Source organism: Tachypleus tridentatus, chromosome 2 (genome assembly GCF_004210375.1).
Source record: "Tachypleus tridentatus isolate NWPU-2018 chromosome 2, ASM421037v1, whole genome shotgun sequence".
In the NCBI taxonomy this organism is placed as follows: Eukaryota; Metazoa; Arthropoda; class Merostomata; order Xiphosura; family Limulidae; genus Tachypleus; species Tachypleus tridentatus.
Window position 1 is genome coordinate 78,063,018 of NC_134826.1, and position 17,674 is coordinate 78,080,691.

The window sequence follows — 17,674 nt, forward strand, 5'->3', positions numbered from 1 at the left end:
GAGATGTGGATTTTCCACCAATATATCACCAGAGTGAAGCTTTTTTACTGACTTTGGAGAGCCAGCAAGTCCCTCTAGTCTGTTCTCAATGAAAAAGAAAGATATTTGACCTAAAGTTTTATCTGAAAGAGAATGTAATATGAGAAAATGAAGTACAGGTGTTATAGATATTGAAGATTGCTGCTCAGAATCTTCAAGACATGGCAATTTACCTGTGGACTGTTTTTTCATAATTTTAAGTTTTTATTTGGAAGATCTATACTAAAAAAAGATTTTTTTGGTGCCCACTGACCCCACCTACCATGGATCCCTACGAGGGGATGCACTAAAATGCCAAACAAGGACCCTGCAACAATGCCAGGGTTTTGTGAGCACTATAACCAAACACCAGCATCAGATACAATGTCCACAACACCTGTTGAGAACATTCAACACCGGTACTTGGTTGATCCAATCCAAGTGGACCAGCCGACTGACCCTAGGGGGGCCACCCCAAGGCTGCCTGTCTACAGGAATTAAAGGCCAAAGTGGTGTGTTAGGGTTGGACCCCTGAACCACCAGAATTCTCTCCTCCTTTTCTTAGGTCACTACACATGGCAAACATGTGTGTGGATGTTTAGATCCCAGAGAAGGTAAACTGAAAGAAGAGAACCTTCCCTGGGAGGTCTCCTCACCACGTACAGGAATCCACACCAACGGACAGAGTTCTGGAAACTACAAAGTTTTGACTGCCGAGACATTTAAAGGCACATCCACACAAGACAAAGACCAGAATAATATTATTGTTATGTTGGAAGAAAAGTTCCTACTATGATGTTCCACAGTCCTAATTGATCTGTTATAAGTAATCTTATAATATATTGAAAAGAGATAAAACTGCAAAATCACATCAACAATTACAAGCCTCTGTTTTACCATAAACAAACCTGAATGTGACCTTTACTCTGAGTAAGAGGTGTTATAGAAAAAGGGATCAAGCAAGTATAAACCATAGTGAAGAATCGTTCTCCTTACAGAGACTCAACAGAAGTTATGACCTTTCATATTCTCTTTACAAATATATCAATTAACTACACAGATGGCAGTAAAATAAAAATTTTGAAATTTTCACTTAAATATTTCAGAATAAAGATATATTCTTTCCTAATTATACAAGTGTGAGAACAGAAATTCTTTCAACTGTGCAACTTTCCTCTTTATCTCAGGGTTATCCTAAGACCAAACACTAAAATTAATTATTAAAAACCAAATTAAAGTTAGTCTTACAACGTCATAATGTTCCCTAACAACTTTACTGAGAACATATTGTGGTATGCCAGTAACATGCTCAACAACAAAAAAGCTTCTTTAGGCATAAAAGTTCAAATACCCACTTTAAATAATTAAAACAAAACTGAAAAAAAAAACAAATATATATAAGTGGTTAAACAGTATTACAGAAGAATTAAAAAAATAGCATATGATGTATAATTAAATTTAAAATGAACTGAAACATATCCTGAAAGGAACTTAGAATATATAGTACAAAACTAATCATATTATAAAATTCAACATCAGAAAAGTACAAATTTTAATTTAAAGATACAGAAATAAAATGAAAAACACCTGTTGCACTGGCAAATCTAATAAAATTCACAATTTTATCCACCCCAAAGATATCAACTTCAGATCTTGGAATGGGAACAATTACTTTGGTTCTGTGTGCTACATCTCCTAGACTGAGCTGCAAATCCATCTTATCCTCTAATGTCTTGTCTCTCATCCTTCATCAGAACAAAGTCTATGTTCACTTGTCATACTTGAGGGCTTGAAAGACTGTGAGGTCCACCTATGTTCTCACCACTTTTATATCTAACAGGAATTCAACACCTCACTCTTGCACCCTTATCAGCACAAACTAGTCAGTCTTCACTAGCCCTGACTGATGTGGGTTGACCAATAAACTCCTTGGATAAACTGTCCATATTTGGACTTTGATGCAGCATGTCTACTGTGGGAGGATGTACACAGCTATGCCCACTGATTGGATGCCAGTCATTTAGTGGCAATCAGACCCTTGCTATTGGCTTCCTGTATTATCCATTTCTCCACTGATTCATACACAATCCTATACACAATAGCTCCCCAGTCATTTTAATATAAATGTTGGAGTTATCCCACATTTAACAAAATTTAAAATTCAAAACCAGCTAAAATGGTAGAGAAAAAATAAAATGTACCACACTCTATTGCTGACAGAAACCATCCACCAGTGACACATCCAGAATTTGTCTAATAATGACCAGTTTGAGGCGATGGGGATTCGAACCCACAACCCTCGGATTACGAGTCGAATGCCTTAACCCACCTGGCCATGCCTGGCCATATGATACATGGAAAAGGGAAAGATTCCTGTGGTGAATTTTAAGAAACAACAAAGGGAAAATCAAGTACTGACTTCAACAAAAAAGAAAGAGAATAAATATGCCTGAGGTATATATAATGAGCTTAGCTACTCTGAATACTCAGCTTCCTCTTTCAGAGCTTTGGAAAGTCAGAAATGAAGTAATGACAGAACTTCCATAGTGGGAGTATATCCACTGAAAACACTAGAAGATGGAAAAATATCTCTATGGAAAGTATCTTGAGAGGAAAAAGTTGATCAACCATTAGGGCCCAAGGTCCCAAGGTATAGCAAATTGACAATAATATGTAGTGGTAATACACTCAAAAGTCTAGAGCAAGACAAACAGAGGTCAGAGAGTAAACACTTTACTGATGATAGCTGATCTGTTTTGTTTGAAGGTAAGCACAATGGGCAGTCCCACTAACAAGTCACATCCACAACTCATAATGACCAGTCCTCAATGAGGGAAGGGGAGAGGGGAAGATATTGAATAGTAACAAAAAGACTAGAAAGACAAGAATGGACAACCCCATATGGTTGTAAAGGACAAGAAACCTGGTGGATCCCATCTGGTCCAAAAAGGCAAGAAACCTAAGTGTGAATAAGTGACTATTGATGAGTTGCATCAACTCATGATTTCAAAGTATAAGAAACATTCTCAAAAAACTTAATCACGAATAACAGGTGTAACATCATTTCCTGATAGAAGAATGAGGAGATGAATATCAGAAACTAAAGTAATCTAATGAGGTCCATCACAGAAAAATAAATCAAGTTTACTGGGACACAACTGAAAGATAAAAATCTAGGACAAGATGGAAAACAAGTCTGGAAAAATAGTAAAGAAGTTGAGTCAATAAGAGATGAAAATGAGAACATGGAATATGAGATGAATAAAAAAGAAGAAAAAAAAAGAGGAGATCCTCAAATGAAAAGATTCAAGCTGTGGAAGCTTATGTAATAAGGTACCCCATGAGTAAGCAAAAACAACTTAAAAATGAGAAAACAAATGACACACACCTGTGCAACCCAAACAATGATAGTCAAAGATGGAAAAGTAAAAGCAATTCTGGTGATAACACATCCAAAACTTGTCAAAATATTAGATAGGCTCAATCAATTTAAAAGAGGTGAAGGTTTAAAATCCTGGACCTGAAATCAAAATGGAAATAATCACCTGATGCCCAACAGTAGCACTGGCCAACCAAGTGCCCTCAGTAGCTATTACAATATTATATGACTCCTGTCCATGTGTGTCAGAAATGTATAAAAAAAAACTGTAGTCTAGATGATCCAAAAAACTTTTTTTTTAACAAGTTAAAGTTGGCTTAATGTATCATAGGCCTAGTTCATTGGAGGAAGGATAACAATTAACAGCACTTAACAAAACATACTGGGTTGAAACAATGGAATATTTATCACAATATAACAAATCTGATTTAAATAAAAAATGAAATTCAAGACAATTACTAACCTAACTCCTAGCTTAATTCTTTAAAATTTTGTTGTTTTTTCTCATAATCAACAAAATTACAAAAAAACTGTACTACAAACTGTATCTAAACTACTAATATGACAAGAATGTCATTAATGCTCTCAACACAGGCTCCGTCAACTTGACTAATCACGACTACTATATAAACATTTAAAGTCTTATAGATTCCATATTTTTAGCTTTAAATATACTGTGTGCATCTTTGCAAAAGTTGCCAGTCTTTCAGTTAACATTACATATCTTTCAAATACAAAAATCATATTTTAGTGAAGTACTTTTAATTAACTAAAATAAAGATTTGTCCACAAATGTACTGAATATTTATTTTGAATAGTCTGAGTGCAAAGTAATATTCATATTAAGATTAAAATATATTTTAAACGTTTTTTCAGTAAAATCAAAATAAATTAAAATACATACAATTTACTTTTTTTATTTCTAGAATAACTTCAATAGTAACATGAAACTATTCACTTATCCTAAGTAGCTTTAAACTCAGAACAGTATACATCTATTTTTAATTAAATGTTATTGTTTTATTGCCCTTTGAACCATGTCTAACTACTACCCATATCATTATAAATTGTAAATCATTCAAGGCTTATACAGTACCTGTTACACTATCAAATTACATTACCTACAAACTATTACAAGCTACTTGCATGAATGCCTTGTAACACATTTTTATTATATTATTATTTAATCTACCTAACTTAATCTTAACTAATCTAAAAAGATCACATTTTAGTCACTTTTTTTATTAATAAATACAGAATAAATGAGAAGATGAAGAGACAAAGTACTTAACCAATCGTTTTTATTGTTGTCGTGTTACTTGTTGGAGACACTTAACCCTACCTTTTTTTATGCTAATGGTAGTCATGCTTTAAACAATTTTAATTAATTAAATAACATACCAAAGAACATAGATGAATAACATACAAAAAAACAGACAAGTTTCCCCAAATCTCAAAAGTTTTCTGGCTTTCAAACTGTGCAACAAACACTGTTAAAATTCATCCAGGCTAGCTGTTAAGCTTCCCATTGGAATGAAGGTTGTATACTGAGTGAATCTGACAACTTTCTGTTTAGAACTCAATGCTATACAATACATCAATCTGGCAGATTAAAACCTTGACTTTCCAGGATGCAATTAACAAAACTTTCCCACATAGTTTATCATAATCTCAGCTATAAGAACACAATGAAAGATAATTTATTGACTTGTTTGTAGCATCGTGGTTGGAGCACGAATTATTTTAAAGTAACAAAACTATAAGGAAGTATTCACAGTATAGCTCTTTACAAAGTCCTGGCTAATCTAATAAACATTTATCCTCCAGAAGTGGTCAGAATTTATTTGAATAGATGTAAAAGTATGTATGTGCTTATGAACTTGAATACATATTTTTATTATTCACTAATAAATGCTTAATTTCTAGTAATTTTTCAAAAGACCTGAAACAATAAATAAAACATACAGAAACACAATGATTTCTGGTACTTACAGGGTTATGAAATTAATTTGTATTGTACATCTTACTTGTAGTAAGCCTTGTTTATCCTTTCAAGCATCAAAAGAGTGAGAGAGAGAAGCCAAATCAATTTTTTAAATATTTCAAAGATGCATTTAAGAAAAACCAAGCAGCTATAAAAATAGTATACTGGTACACATAAAATTACTGCAATTTGTCTGCTCACTAACTAAGTTATATGCAAATTAAAAACTAACTTCTGTTACAGACTTCAACATTTACAGTCAGACAAAAGTTCCCCTTCAAGCCAGTTATAAACAGCTGTCAGTGTTACACAGTTTGAATATGCTCTTTCTATTGATTATAAACTTATACTTCAGAGATGTATGTATGAATAGACAAGAGATATCAAACAATGGAGTAGTGGAGAGGGCTACCCTTGTAGGTTTGCAAAACATATTATCTTGGCACAAAAAAAAGTGTAAGACACTTGTTTCATACTTTTGGTTTTAAATATCTGAACTTTGAGTTCCTATTTCATTAGCCAATGCAAACACTGCATTGTAGTTGCAGTGAAATATAAACTCAGCAATAAGACATGCCATATGAAGCACATAAAAATGTATTTTGCATTTTAAGTAAAATTTTTCTCAAAATAGAAATTAAAACATTTATAACATTACAAGTTGAATTACAAACTATGCTGTGATACCTATTTTATTATCATTTAGTAATAATAAAATTGTTTAATTAAATTTGGCAACCATAAAACATTGTGACATGTATCCTTGATTTGTCTAGTGAGAGAAGATAATGGCTTGTAGCATGACAGCAGTGAAAGGAAATAACTTTTTGTTGTGCACAGAGATGAATATATGTTTACGAATCAACTACTCATAAAATTGTATAAATCTCTATACCAACTGTCAACATCATTGCAATTTACACTTCAGGATAGCATTGACACAGACAAAAAAACAAATCAATACAAGCCTCAGTGAACAATTGTTCCCATAAAATCTTTCTTTAATACAGAAGATTAGTTTATGCTTACAATATTTACCATACAGTTGAGTCAGTCACCATATGTGAAAAACCTGCATAAAAAGTTAGAAAAAAATCACCTGAATTTGCCTACATACAGACATATTCTTATCTAGCTGAAAAAAAAATAAAATTGGAAATTGTTTTATTTATAAAAATACTAATTATAAGTTTTATTCATCATTTATAATTTGCATGTAGTAGCCTGCTAACAGAAAATTAATACAACTTGGCATATCTCTTAGAGGATGGTTCAAACTACAGGAATACCACAAGTATCCTTTACTGTGAACGACACAACATTTTAGTGTCTTAACATTCAAAATTTTATTAAACTACACTTTATTTATCTTACATTGATGAGTATATCATAAAATTTTATCCAATAATCCACATTTTAAATAGTATACAAGTTTCAAGTTCTTAACTCTACAAAACAATATTAAAAAATCCTGAATTTCCCATTGTGTGACACAACACATTTTCTATTTTAATCCATTATAAAATCATCATTGCTCAGACAAATCAAAATTTTTAGTCTTCCATTTTGTTTAGTTATAGAGCTATCAAATAGAAAATCAGACCACTCATACCACACCCACTTGTTACATCCTCTCTTTCAAAATTTGTTACTAGTTTTCTCTACATATGATTATACATTGCATATAACCAACAGCAATTCAAGGTATTCATCTATCAAAGGACTTTTTGTTCTGAACACAAAATTCTCAATTTCATTCAGAATACAAGCAAGCTTTGTTTCTGCATAGGGCTAATGACTAGCTTGTATAAAACAAGTTTTTGTTTCACAGTTAGAAGGCCCAAAAATTGTGACAGTTATAAAGAATTATCTATTTTTCCATGTCCTTATTATATATTCTTTGTTTCATTATTTAATTAGATAAAAATGAATAAAATAGTAATGTTATCTGTCACCAGCAGACAACAATAAAAAAAAACCTGGTTAATTACTTTGTTTCTTGTTTATCATGTTTATTATTATAAAAATAACTACAATATAGAAATAGGGATCTATTCAGGTTAGTTTGTATTAGATAAGGTAAAACAATAATACTAGTATAATCAAAAATATTTCATGAGGCATTCACACTACCCATAAGCTATTTCAAGCTGGTTATGTAATTTGATTGTGTAACATGAACTGTTCCTCAAATAACTTGACACTTATAATGGCACAATTATTGTTTTAACATAAGAGTTCAAAGGACAATAAAATTTAGTTATAAGTAGATGCATACTGTTATAAGCTTAAAGCTACTTTAGATGAATGTACTTTCATGTTGAAACTGGAAGTAATTCAATAAAGTAAAAGTGGATAATTTAGATTAATTTCTTTCTTTTTCTTTTTTTGGTGGTTAAGAGGTTGGTTAAATTGCTTGATCCAATGCACTGATATAAATATTCTGTGCATATGAAGATCAATTTCCCAGTCTGAATCACATTTATAGTATTTTTTCTATTTCTTTTTAGATTGGATCTAATCTGGCTTGTTTTTCCTTAATGCCCTTTCTTTGAAGTCATTGTAGAGAGAAAAAAGGATAATTTAGATTTATTTCAATTTTTGTTTTTTGATAGTTACAAGGGTAGTCAAATCGACTCATAGTGAGATACAGTAGAGAAAATAACAGGTAAAATATAGTGTTTTGCTAAACAAAAAAGTTTGAAGCCTACTTTGAAGCATTTTCAATAGTATAAAACATTTAATTTAACTGATATTGTCAATATACTGTGAAGAATATGATGTATTTGACTGTATTTACTAAACAGGTTGAAAAAAAAAGTCAAGGCTGCATCAAGGTGTTGGTTGCCGAGTGAAATTATTTTTTCATAGAATTATCTTTCCAAAATTAGGGTGCGTATTCCACAACGTAGTGTCTGACAAAGCATAAAATTACTCAACATATTTAATGAACAATCTATACTTTACTTTATTAAAAATACTCGACCAAAAATATGAATTTTTGTACTTGAAAGATTTATAATGTTAACTGAAAACTGCCAAAGTTTGTGAAGATGCACACATTTTATTGAAAATTAGAAGTACTAAATCTATAAAGAGTTTAAATGATTGGTCAAACTGACTGAGCCTGTATTCAGACATAATTCATTTTTAACAGAAATCATAATGTTTGTATTCTAAACATGAAAAACATTTATCTAAAAGTCTAATACTGCAGTTAATAAAGAGTGTAAATTAATAAAGTAAAATGTCTATCAAATACCTTTTTTGTTGTTGTACCTACAATTGACTTCTCTTTTTTTAAAGTAGAAGAACACATACCTCAGGCACAACTTCTGTGTTGGATACAATATTTGGTGGTTTTTCCTGTAAGAACCTTGTTTCTTGAACAACTGACTGTCTTTGAACACGAATTGAAAACCTGACAGATAAATAAAACATTTCATTCCATGAAAAATGTTTGAAATTAAAAGAAGGGGCTACAAATTTAATTGATATGCATGTACAATAATATAAATACAAACAGTTAAAATTTAAGGATCAAAACTGATGGTTACTACTATCAGTAACATACTGACATTCTACAGCAAAACATATCTAGAGCTTTAAATTGTCTATTTTTGTCAAAAGTCCACTCACATTTGTTAAATTACTTTGGATCGCATTTCACAATAAGGTCTGCAATATTCCAGATTTAAATAAAGGATTTTTCTTTCTTTTTTTATTTTAACTAACATTTAACCTTTGCAGCTTCATTAGATTAACACACATTACTCTTTAATGTTAAAATATTTATTAAATTATTTCAGTATTTTAAGAAATATTCTAATATCAAACAGGTGTGTATACTTATCTTGATGAACCTGCAAATGCAAAATGTTGGTTAATATTTCCAGAAAAAATTCTTTTATTTATATTTGGTGTATAAATGTAATTTTTCTAACTATTTTTTTCAAATGTGTAGCTCTTTCCTGTGTGCACTACACATTTTGAAAGACAACAAAAAATATCTTACAATATTTTCCCTTTAGAAATTGCTACTATATGCACTTATGGCTAAACTAATAGTCTAACTGTCTTATTTTCACTTAACTTTGTATGCAACTAGCTTGAACTATATTTTGGATGCATATTTATAAATACCCCAATTGAAGTTTAAAACTTTCTACACTCTGTGAGATATGATGCAATACTCAATCAAAACAATTAGAACTTAAAAGATTCTAGTACCATAACACAATAATACAAGTGTCAATTCACAACTACTGAACTACATATGTATGATTTGCAGTTGCATTAATAAACCTAAAATAAACTAATTCTTCTAACAATAATTAAATTTAACACTTATACTGTACTAAAAGAGCTTAATATGGAACAAAATTTACTGTTATACCATGTTTTAGAGTAAATTAAACATCATATACAAAAAAAAATCATTCATGTATTCTGAAAAAAATGAAATGGTTTGACTTTTTTCCCTAAAATATGAGTTCACAACAAAATAAATGAAGATATGTTGATATCTTTAGTTTCCTTTAAATTTACATAACATCCACTACTTATTGATTTATGATATCCTCCACAATAGAGTACATTTTACAATTAGCTACACGATTGGCCCCTAAAATTACTTGTGAGCTCTTAAAAATGTATGTTTTCAAAGCCCAGCTGACTCCCTAAAAGAAAAAATTAAGCATAAGTCTTTCAAATGTATACAGAACCACAAAATTTGCATGTCAAACTATACAAATAGAGAAAAAAAAAGTTAAGAAAAAGAAAGTAAACATATTGATAACCATTATCAATCCTTCAAAAGCAATGTAAACAAGGAAGTAGAGATAGCATTTGCATCATTCCTAGATAATATGGGCACACAATGTAGATGAATGTCAACAGACAAAAACAGATAGATGGAAATAATCTCTAGCAGCCCATACAGGCGATAAAAAACACTTACAACGGAATGTCTATCCTGATATGATCCATATAATCATGTCATCAAAAACAGCATATTTAACCCTTTGCAAGAAGCTCAGCATACTCTACACAAGTTTGCATACATATTTGCATACATCAAGTTTTTATATAATTTTTGATGCAATGTGTACCTTCACAAAATCCGGTGTACTTTTAATAAAAATTACAAATTATTTGTAACCAAAAAAATAAGATTTTTTAATGAAGTATTTTTAATAAAGACTTGTTTGTGAAAATACTGAGTCTGTTTTATTACTAGTTTGAGTGCAACATTATTTCACGTTATGACTGAAACAATTTCTTCATCCCAAAAATCTCTAATAGTATTTGTGTAATCTCTAAAACCTTCTAAATACTATATTTTAATCCTAAATTGTTTCACCTGGAAATATTTATTGTTTGAATGGAAGGTACACTACATAGCCAAAAGTATGTAGACACCCATTCTAATTAGTGGGTTCGGCAATTTCAGCCACGCCAATTTAGAAATATAATATTAAACTTTTTTTTTAATACAACAATAAATAAAGAAGTAAAGTAAACAATTATCTTTTCTAGCTGTGACCTCTAAACTTAGTTACTGCTGGATATAGGTTGCATGCAGAGAATGTGAACTGAAATATTTGTTTAAGTTTTATATTTACAGATGAATAACCAAAAATCATAAATTGCTATATTGATATCACAAAATTACATTATAATGTATCCAGTTTAGGCTTAGCACAGTTTAGTTATTAAAAAAGAAAAGAAAGAGAGATGAAACTTCTAGAAGACTAAAGACCCAACCTACCTCTTTGAATACTGGTTCACAAAAATGCGATGGTCTTTCAACAGATAAAATAGCTGAGAAAACTACTAAAGTATACAAGGGACCATTTCCAAAATGGAAAGAAGTGAATGTGGCTGTTGTGTTTGATTCAGTAGATATGCCAAATCTCAGCAAAATAAAAAGACACAAGGTTCTTATTTTATATTATAGCTTGTCAATATTGGTAATTTGAGTTTGTAATCGACATAAACAGACTTAGTATTTTGACATAACAAACATCTAATTTAAACCAGTGCTGCATTCAACACACCATGTGACTCACAAAAATCAATATTTAGGTGTGTTCTTTTAACATTTACTTTCACATTAAGAAATTAACTCACACCTAATAATGAAGTTTGAATTACAATCTACAATTTGAAACCAAACATATTGACATAAATTAATAAACTTTTCAGTAAAATTTTGAATGCAAGTAAACAAACACAATGACGTGGCCTTTGATTCATGGCTTTTTGTGAAAAGGTTTATCGACTAGTCTCTCAAACTGAAGGAACTGGTAGTGATGCTGTGAGACATCTTAGCCTAAAAGACTACTGTATAATCTAGAAAAAAGTACCTTGAACCACTAGGATTAAAGTAGTCAATAACTCATCTGTAGATCCCAAGTGGAACCAGGCATCCAAATGAAGAAACATTATATGAGCTTTGATTACTGGTGCCACAGTCTATGCTATCTCATTCCTGCCCCATAGAGCATGTTAGACTTGTGAGACAAAGGTTTCATGAAATAATCCATGAAAACCCCAAAGCCCTAGAAACCAGGACCTGAAAGACCACAAAAAGAAAGAAAGAAAAGTAAGATGTCACTTTGCCTGTGGCACTTCACTTACCATGGAGCTGGCTTCTGTTTGATGAGCATAGAGCAAGGGAAGAAGGAGCACACAATGTTTAAACATATAATTTAACCTGCATATAGTCTAAAAACCTGGAAAGGTCATAGTCTTGCATAATAGTGTAAGTAACTGCTGGTTTAACTGCAACAACTGATAGTCACCAATACAGATATCACTAAGCGGAGCTCAGGATTGGGGTGCAAACCTTGCTGGTTGGAAAAGTGCATGCAAATAATCTTGGAGAAAGAAATAATAAAAACATTTGCTGCTGTCTGCTTCAATAAAATATTGAGGGCAATTTGAAGCTGCAGCTAAATAAGCTTCATATACGCCAATCGACATGAAACTTGAATTCCTCAACATAGAGGTTGTTGGTAACTGTGGGAGGAACATGTAAAGTAATAGCAATGATTTTGATGTTGAAAAGCATAACATTCAAGATAAATCCTTGAGGCCAGAAACCTATATGGATGGTCTTTCAAGCAAGATGCAACACCTCCAAATAGTGTCATAAGCCTTCTCAAGATCAAAGAAACCATAAACAAGATGTTCTCTCTTGAGGAAGAGTCCAGGATTGAGGTTCAAGTTGAATCAACTGGTACATTGTGAAGTGTAAAGTGGTAATTGTATTCATAGAGTTGATTAACATAAAAGGAAAGAGATGACTTCTATGATCAAGACTTGATGTCCAAGAAGATGAGGGAAGCAAAGCATTCCCCAAGAGTATTGGTGATGCTCTATGTGCCAGCTACTTCCCAGCCATTGAAGAACAAGACAAAAAGGGGATGGGAAGTACACCTACCATTGACTTTGGAACTGATACCAGGAGGGATTACTGACTGTGAACTTAATCCAACATTCCTTTTGGCTGTTACATTAGATCTGCTGAGCATGAGCAAGTTGGAAAGAGTTGAATAACTATGAAACATACCCCAGGCCCATTTCTAAGCATTTTGTGTCTGCTAGTGTGAGAGGTAGGCCACAATGGACAAGGATGCTGTAAGAAATGTGTCAAGATTTCAGGTACAGAATGAACAGTTGCTTGAAGGACACAATTAGCTACTCCTTCCATGCAGTTGTTAACACAGGGAAGACTAATGATAGCAAACAGTGATGGCATGACCCAAGGAGGTATGAATAACTACATTCTCCAAGGGCATATCGAGTGGCAAAGACAATGTGGGTACATGTTGGACAACCAGCAATGACACTCCTAGAATATCTCATCCAACACACAACCTGTTATTCCAATGTAAATAAAACTACCAAAAGATGACAGTATCAGCAGGTTTCAGAAAAGTTTTCTGTAAGGAGACACACACTGGATGATATCAATCAATCAAGGCTTTAATGTCAACCAAATTAGAATGAAAACCTTGACAGTTCCACTGTATCAAAGTCTGTTAACCTCCATGGAACCTATCCTGGTTCAGTTGGACAGATTTTCATCAACATAAGCTGATTCCAGTAACTGAAGGTGTAAACAAATAATTGTTCAGTCTCTCAGCACCAAAGAAGGTGGACCCAAACTGCCACTGGGAACAAGGGTTGAAGTGGACAGTGAGGACAAAAATAGGAGTTAACATTCACTTGTCTATTTTTTTATTTCTAAAGAGCAAAAGACACTTCAAATGGTGTGCAAAAGATTATGATGAAGACACCAAAAGATCTGTCTGCAATCTCATTATAGTAGTGGACCATATTGCAGCACCACAGGTTTGAGATGGAGTAGAGAACAACTTTATAGCCTCTGGATAAGAAATATTGTTTGCAATATCTAAATGTTGTACCTCTTTTCCCTCCATCCACTTAGGCAATATCAAAAATAAAAAAGACGGGTACCATCATAACTGATGCACTTACGGTCCAGTTGATAGTCATAGGCATCGTCTTTGCAACCACAACAAGTAACAAAACAACCACATGGCTTATAATGTCCAAACCATTGACACTGGAAACATCTGAGAGGGTTAGGAATATATGGCCATATCCTACAGTTTAAACAGCATGCATAGACAGAGGTTGGTGGATGCAGCAATGTAAACATCAAAATTAGAACACTGGAAGGCAGCATAATTCTGTCCTTGCAAATTGAGATGTGTCACACAGCAGAAACTACTTGGCCAAAGAAGCCAATTAAAACCTTAGAATTGGGAATGTTCTTTAATTTCCTCTCAATGATAACTCCTCATAAAGAGTTTAAGAAACCAGGGGGAGTAATTTCAATAGGTATATCTCCAAGCATATTTTTACTTTAGTTAGAATTTGCTAAGGTGTGGTATCGATATTTCATGTTTCAACCAAGATGTCTCTAGAATGTAGTTTTTTGACTGATTTGCACTAAGGATTTCACAGTAAAAAAGTTTGAAAACAAGGTACGGGAATCAACTTGTGTAGTGACTATGGAACAGAATCCTCCATATATTTACCAATTTACTAGTTTCTATGATTCTATATTTATTTGAAGGTGGAAAATTTATAAGAAAAAGAAAGATTCAGTGCCTACTAAGCCCACACACCATGGAGTTAAATGAGGGGATGCACTACAATGCCAAACAAAGACTCTGTAACAATGCCTGGGCTTTGTGAGCACCTACCCAACTACTAGCATCAGACATAATGTCCACAACATCCACTTAGAATGTCCAATATTCAGTTGACCCCATACAAACAGCACCAGCTGATTGACTATGGGTAGAACCACCCCATGACCACCTGGCTGCAAGAATTGAAGGTCAAAGTAGTGTATTACAGTGCCCCAGACATCACTCAACCCACAAGGATCTTCTCCTTCTCCCCATCAGGGGTCACCACTCTTGACAAACACATGGGTGGATGGATGTTCAGATCCCGAAGAAGGTAAGCTGAAAATACAGAACCTTCCTTTGGAGGTGTCATTACCACATATAGGAATCCACCTCGAGATGTGGTCATTATGATCTGCACCATAATTACTTTAAAAGATTTTAAAGTAAACCTAAATTACCCTTTTTTTCTCTTTAAAGAATAACTTCAAATTGTAACATGAAACTACATTTACTTATCCCAAACAGCATTAAACTTGTAACAGCACACATTTGTTTTTACTCGCATTTTATTGTCCTTTAAATTGAGTCTAATTAATATTCTTGCCACAGAAGTTGTAAATCACTTGAAAAACATGGAGCTCATGTTACTCTATCAAATTATATAATGCATGGGGACTTGAGAGTTACTTGCTAGCATTCATCGAGAAACATTTCTAATATTATTATTTACCTAATTTAACCTTACCTAACCTAAAAAGTTTACAATTTCTATATTTTAGTTACTTTTATAAAAATAAATAAATAAAACACATGAACAACAAGATATATAGTACTTACCTATATCATCATCTTTGTTTCTTTTTTTTATCTGATGAAGAAACTTAACTCTATTTTGGTACTGCTGCATTATATAATGTTTTATTTAATTAAATAATGTACAAAAGCACACTGAATAATAACACAGTAAAACGAAGACAATGTCCTATAACTCTCACAATATTTCTAGCTTTCTAAACGTGCAACAGGAGCAATTAAAAATTCAGCTAAGTTTGTTGATGTGTTTCCTATGGGTATAAGTTTTAACTGGAAACAGCCAATTCTCTGTACAGAAAACAATATAATTCATTATTTGAGAGAATTAAATTGTTGTTTCCTGTTGTTTACAAATAATATAGTATTAAACAAAACTACTGGCATCTGTGACTAAGAGGATGTGACAGATGAGCATGGCAAGAGAAATCTGATTTTCTACTCAATGGGTCTATAAACTAAATAAGATTGAAAGCTATAAAAATTATACATTTGCTTATAGAATATTTCAATGATTAATTTATGTTAACTTTCGTTCTGCTTGAATGGGTGATAGATACATTAGAAAAAAATGGATGCCTGGAAAGTAAACATCAAAATCCTCATACTAAAAGAAATTCAGAATTTTTTAAATATTGCCTTGCAAAATTAAAAAATGGATATAATGTTCAAATATAGATTACTACCTAAATTTTATGCTAAGTTTATCCCTATACTATTACAACAAAGTAGTTTAACTTTTGAACATAAGTCAAGAAAACCTTGCAACATACCCAGAAAAGGATAACCATAGCAAGAAGGTTAAATAATTTCAAAATTACTGAAAGTAACATATATACTGTGTCCCAGTAGCTAAAGATACAAATCTACACATAAAATTGATCTGAAAGTATCAACTATTGCAACACATTTCTTTTTTACTTTTCTGTACAAAACATGATACAGAATTATCTGGTACATAACATTTTAGTAACTTGCCTTTCACCAACATGTTTGAACACTCTAACAGCATGTTCAGAGTCAGTCACCTTAATGCCATTGATTGTTAAGACAACATCATTCTGAAAAGTAAAATGTTTCTATTTAGTATATTAATTTTTGTTCAGAAGAATAAAGTTTTAAACCTACTATCAGTTACATGTATAATTTATTGTTAAACACTTATTAATTACACATTAAAATAAATGCTGCTTTATTTACTCGTATATTTCTCTTTCATTTATAATCTCTTTTCACCAGTTATTTCAGGTTTCTTGTGTTACATTAATTTTTACCTAGTTGTTTTAATACATGCTATACAATACACCAAAGAGTCACTACCTGATTATCAGGACTATATGCCTAACTTTGGCTGTAGACATGACCAAAAAAAATTGGTAAACATTACTTTAGAATTAAGTGCACTTTAACAGCTGTGGAAGCCACCTGTAAAATTAGTGTCCAAAGAAATGGATTACTATGTTATGATCTGCAGAAGGCCTCTCATATATTTCCATTGAGTATAGCACAGCGTGTAAGTTTATAAAATATTATTTCATAAATATCAACTTCATTAGAAATCACAGAGAACTCTTCATGTGTTTAAAAAATGTGATATTAACATTAGGAAAAAAATTTGAGATGTAATCATGTTCAAGTAAATCGAAAAAATCTGTCAAAGTTCTCTCATGATGCAGTGATATTTCCCATTATCCTGTAAGATTAATTTTATCAGAGGCAAAGTTAATTAACAGGTGCACTTATTAAAAAGAAAATTAATCTTATAATATTTTTTATCAGTTTGGTATAATGTTTCTCTCATACTGTTTTTGAAATTTAATAGCAGTTGATAACAGTTGTCAAATACTTTAAAATACACAATTATGTTTTAGAAAGCATTTTACTTACGTTTTGCAGCTAATTGGAAACAAAATATCTAAGTTTAAAAATTCAGCAGTATTCAATAAACAAAAAATTATACCACACTGGTATACAGATGAAGAAATCTCCATAAGTGAAGTCCCTGTACATATTTGTCATATAGAAACAGTTCAACAGTTTTCACTTAAATTTATGTTCAAGTCTAATGAATGTTTCTCTGTACCAATTTAGTAACAGTTTTTATTTCACAGTCCAAGTCTAACAAATGTTTCTCTGTACGAAACAGAGTAGCATTTTCTATTTCACATCCAACAGGATATATTTCAGCAATTTAGTTACTAATTTTCTGATTATTAAACTAATTAAATTATTCACACTTGAAATATATATATAAAAATAACTCTAGATTATATCTTATTTTTATTATACATGCAGTAAGTAATTTATCTG

The 17,674-nt window shown here is 31.8% G+C and overlaps 1 protein-coding gene across 1 annotated transcript in view; it reads right to left on the reverse strand.

The window, feature by feature from the left end:
- The window catches only part of LOC143245535 (PDZ domain-containing protein 8-like), a 174,182-nt gene that overhangs the window by 65,932 nt on the left and 90,576 nt on the right, over positions 1-17,674 (reverse strand). The window contains exons 11-12 of the mRNA XM_076491899.1: positions 16,343-16,425; positions 8,703-8,802 (exon numbers count right to left, since the gene is read on the reverse strand). Of these exons, the coding sequence (XP_076348014.1) occupies positions 8,703-8,802; positions 16,343-16,425 (183 nt within the window). The remainder of the gene's footprint in view (positions 1-8,702; positions 8,803-16,342; positions 16,426-17,674) is intronic.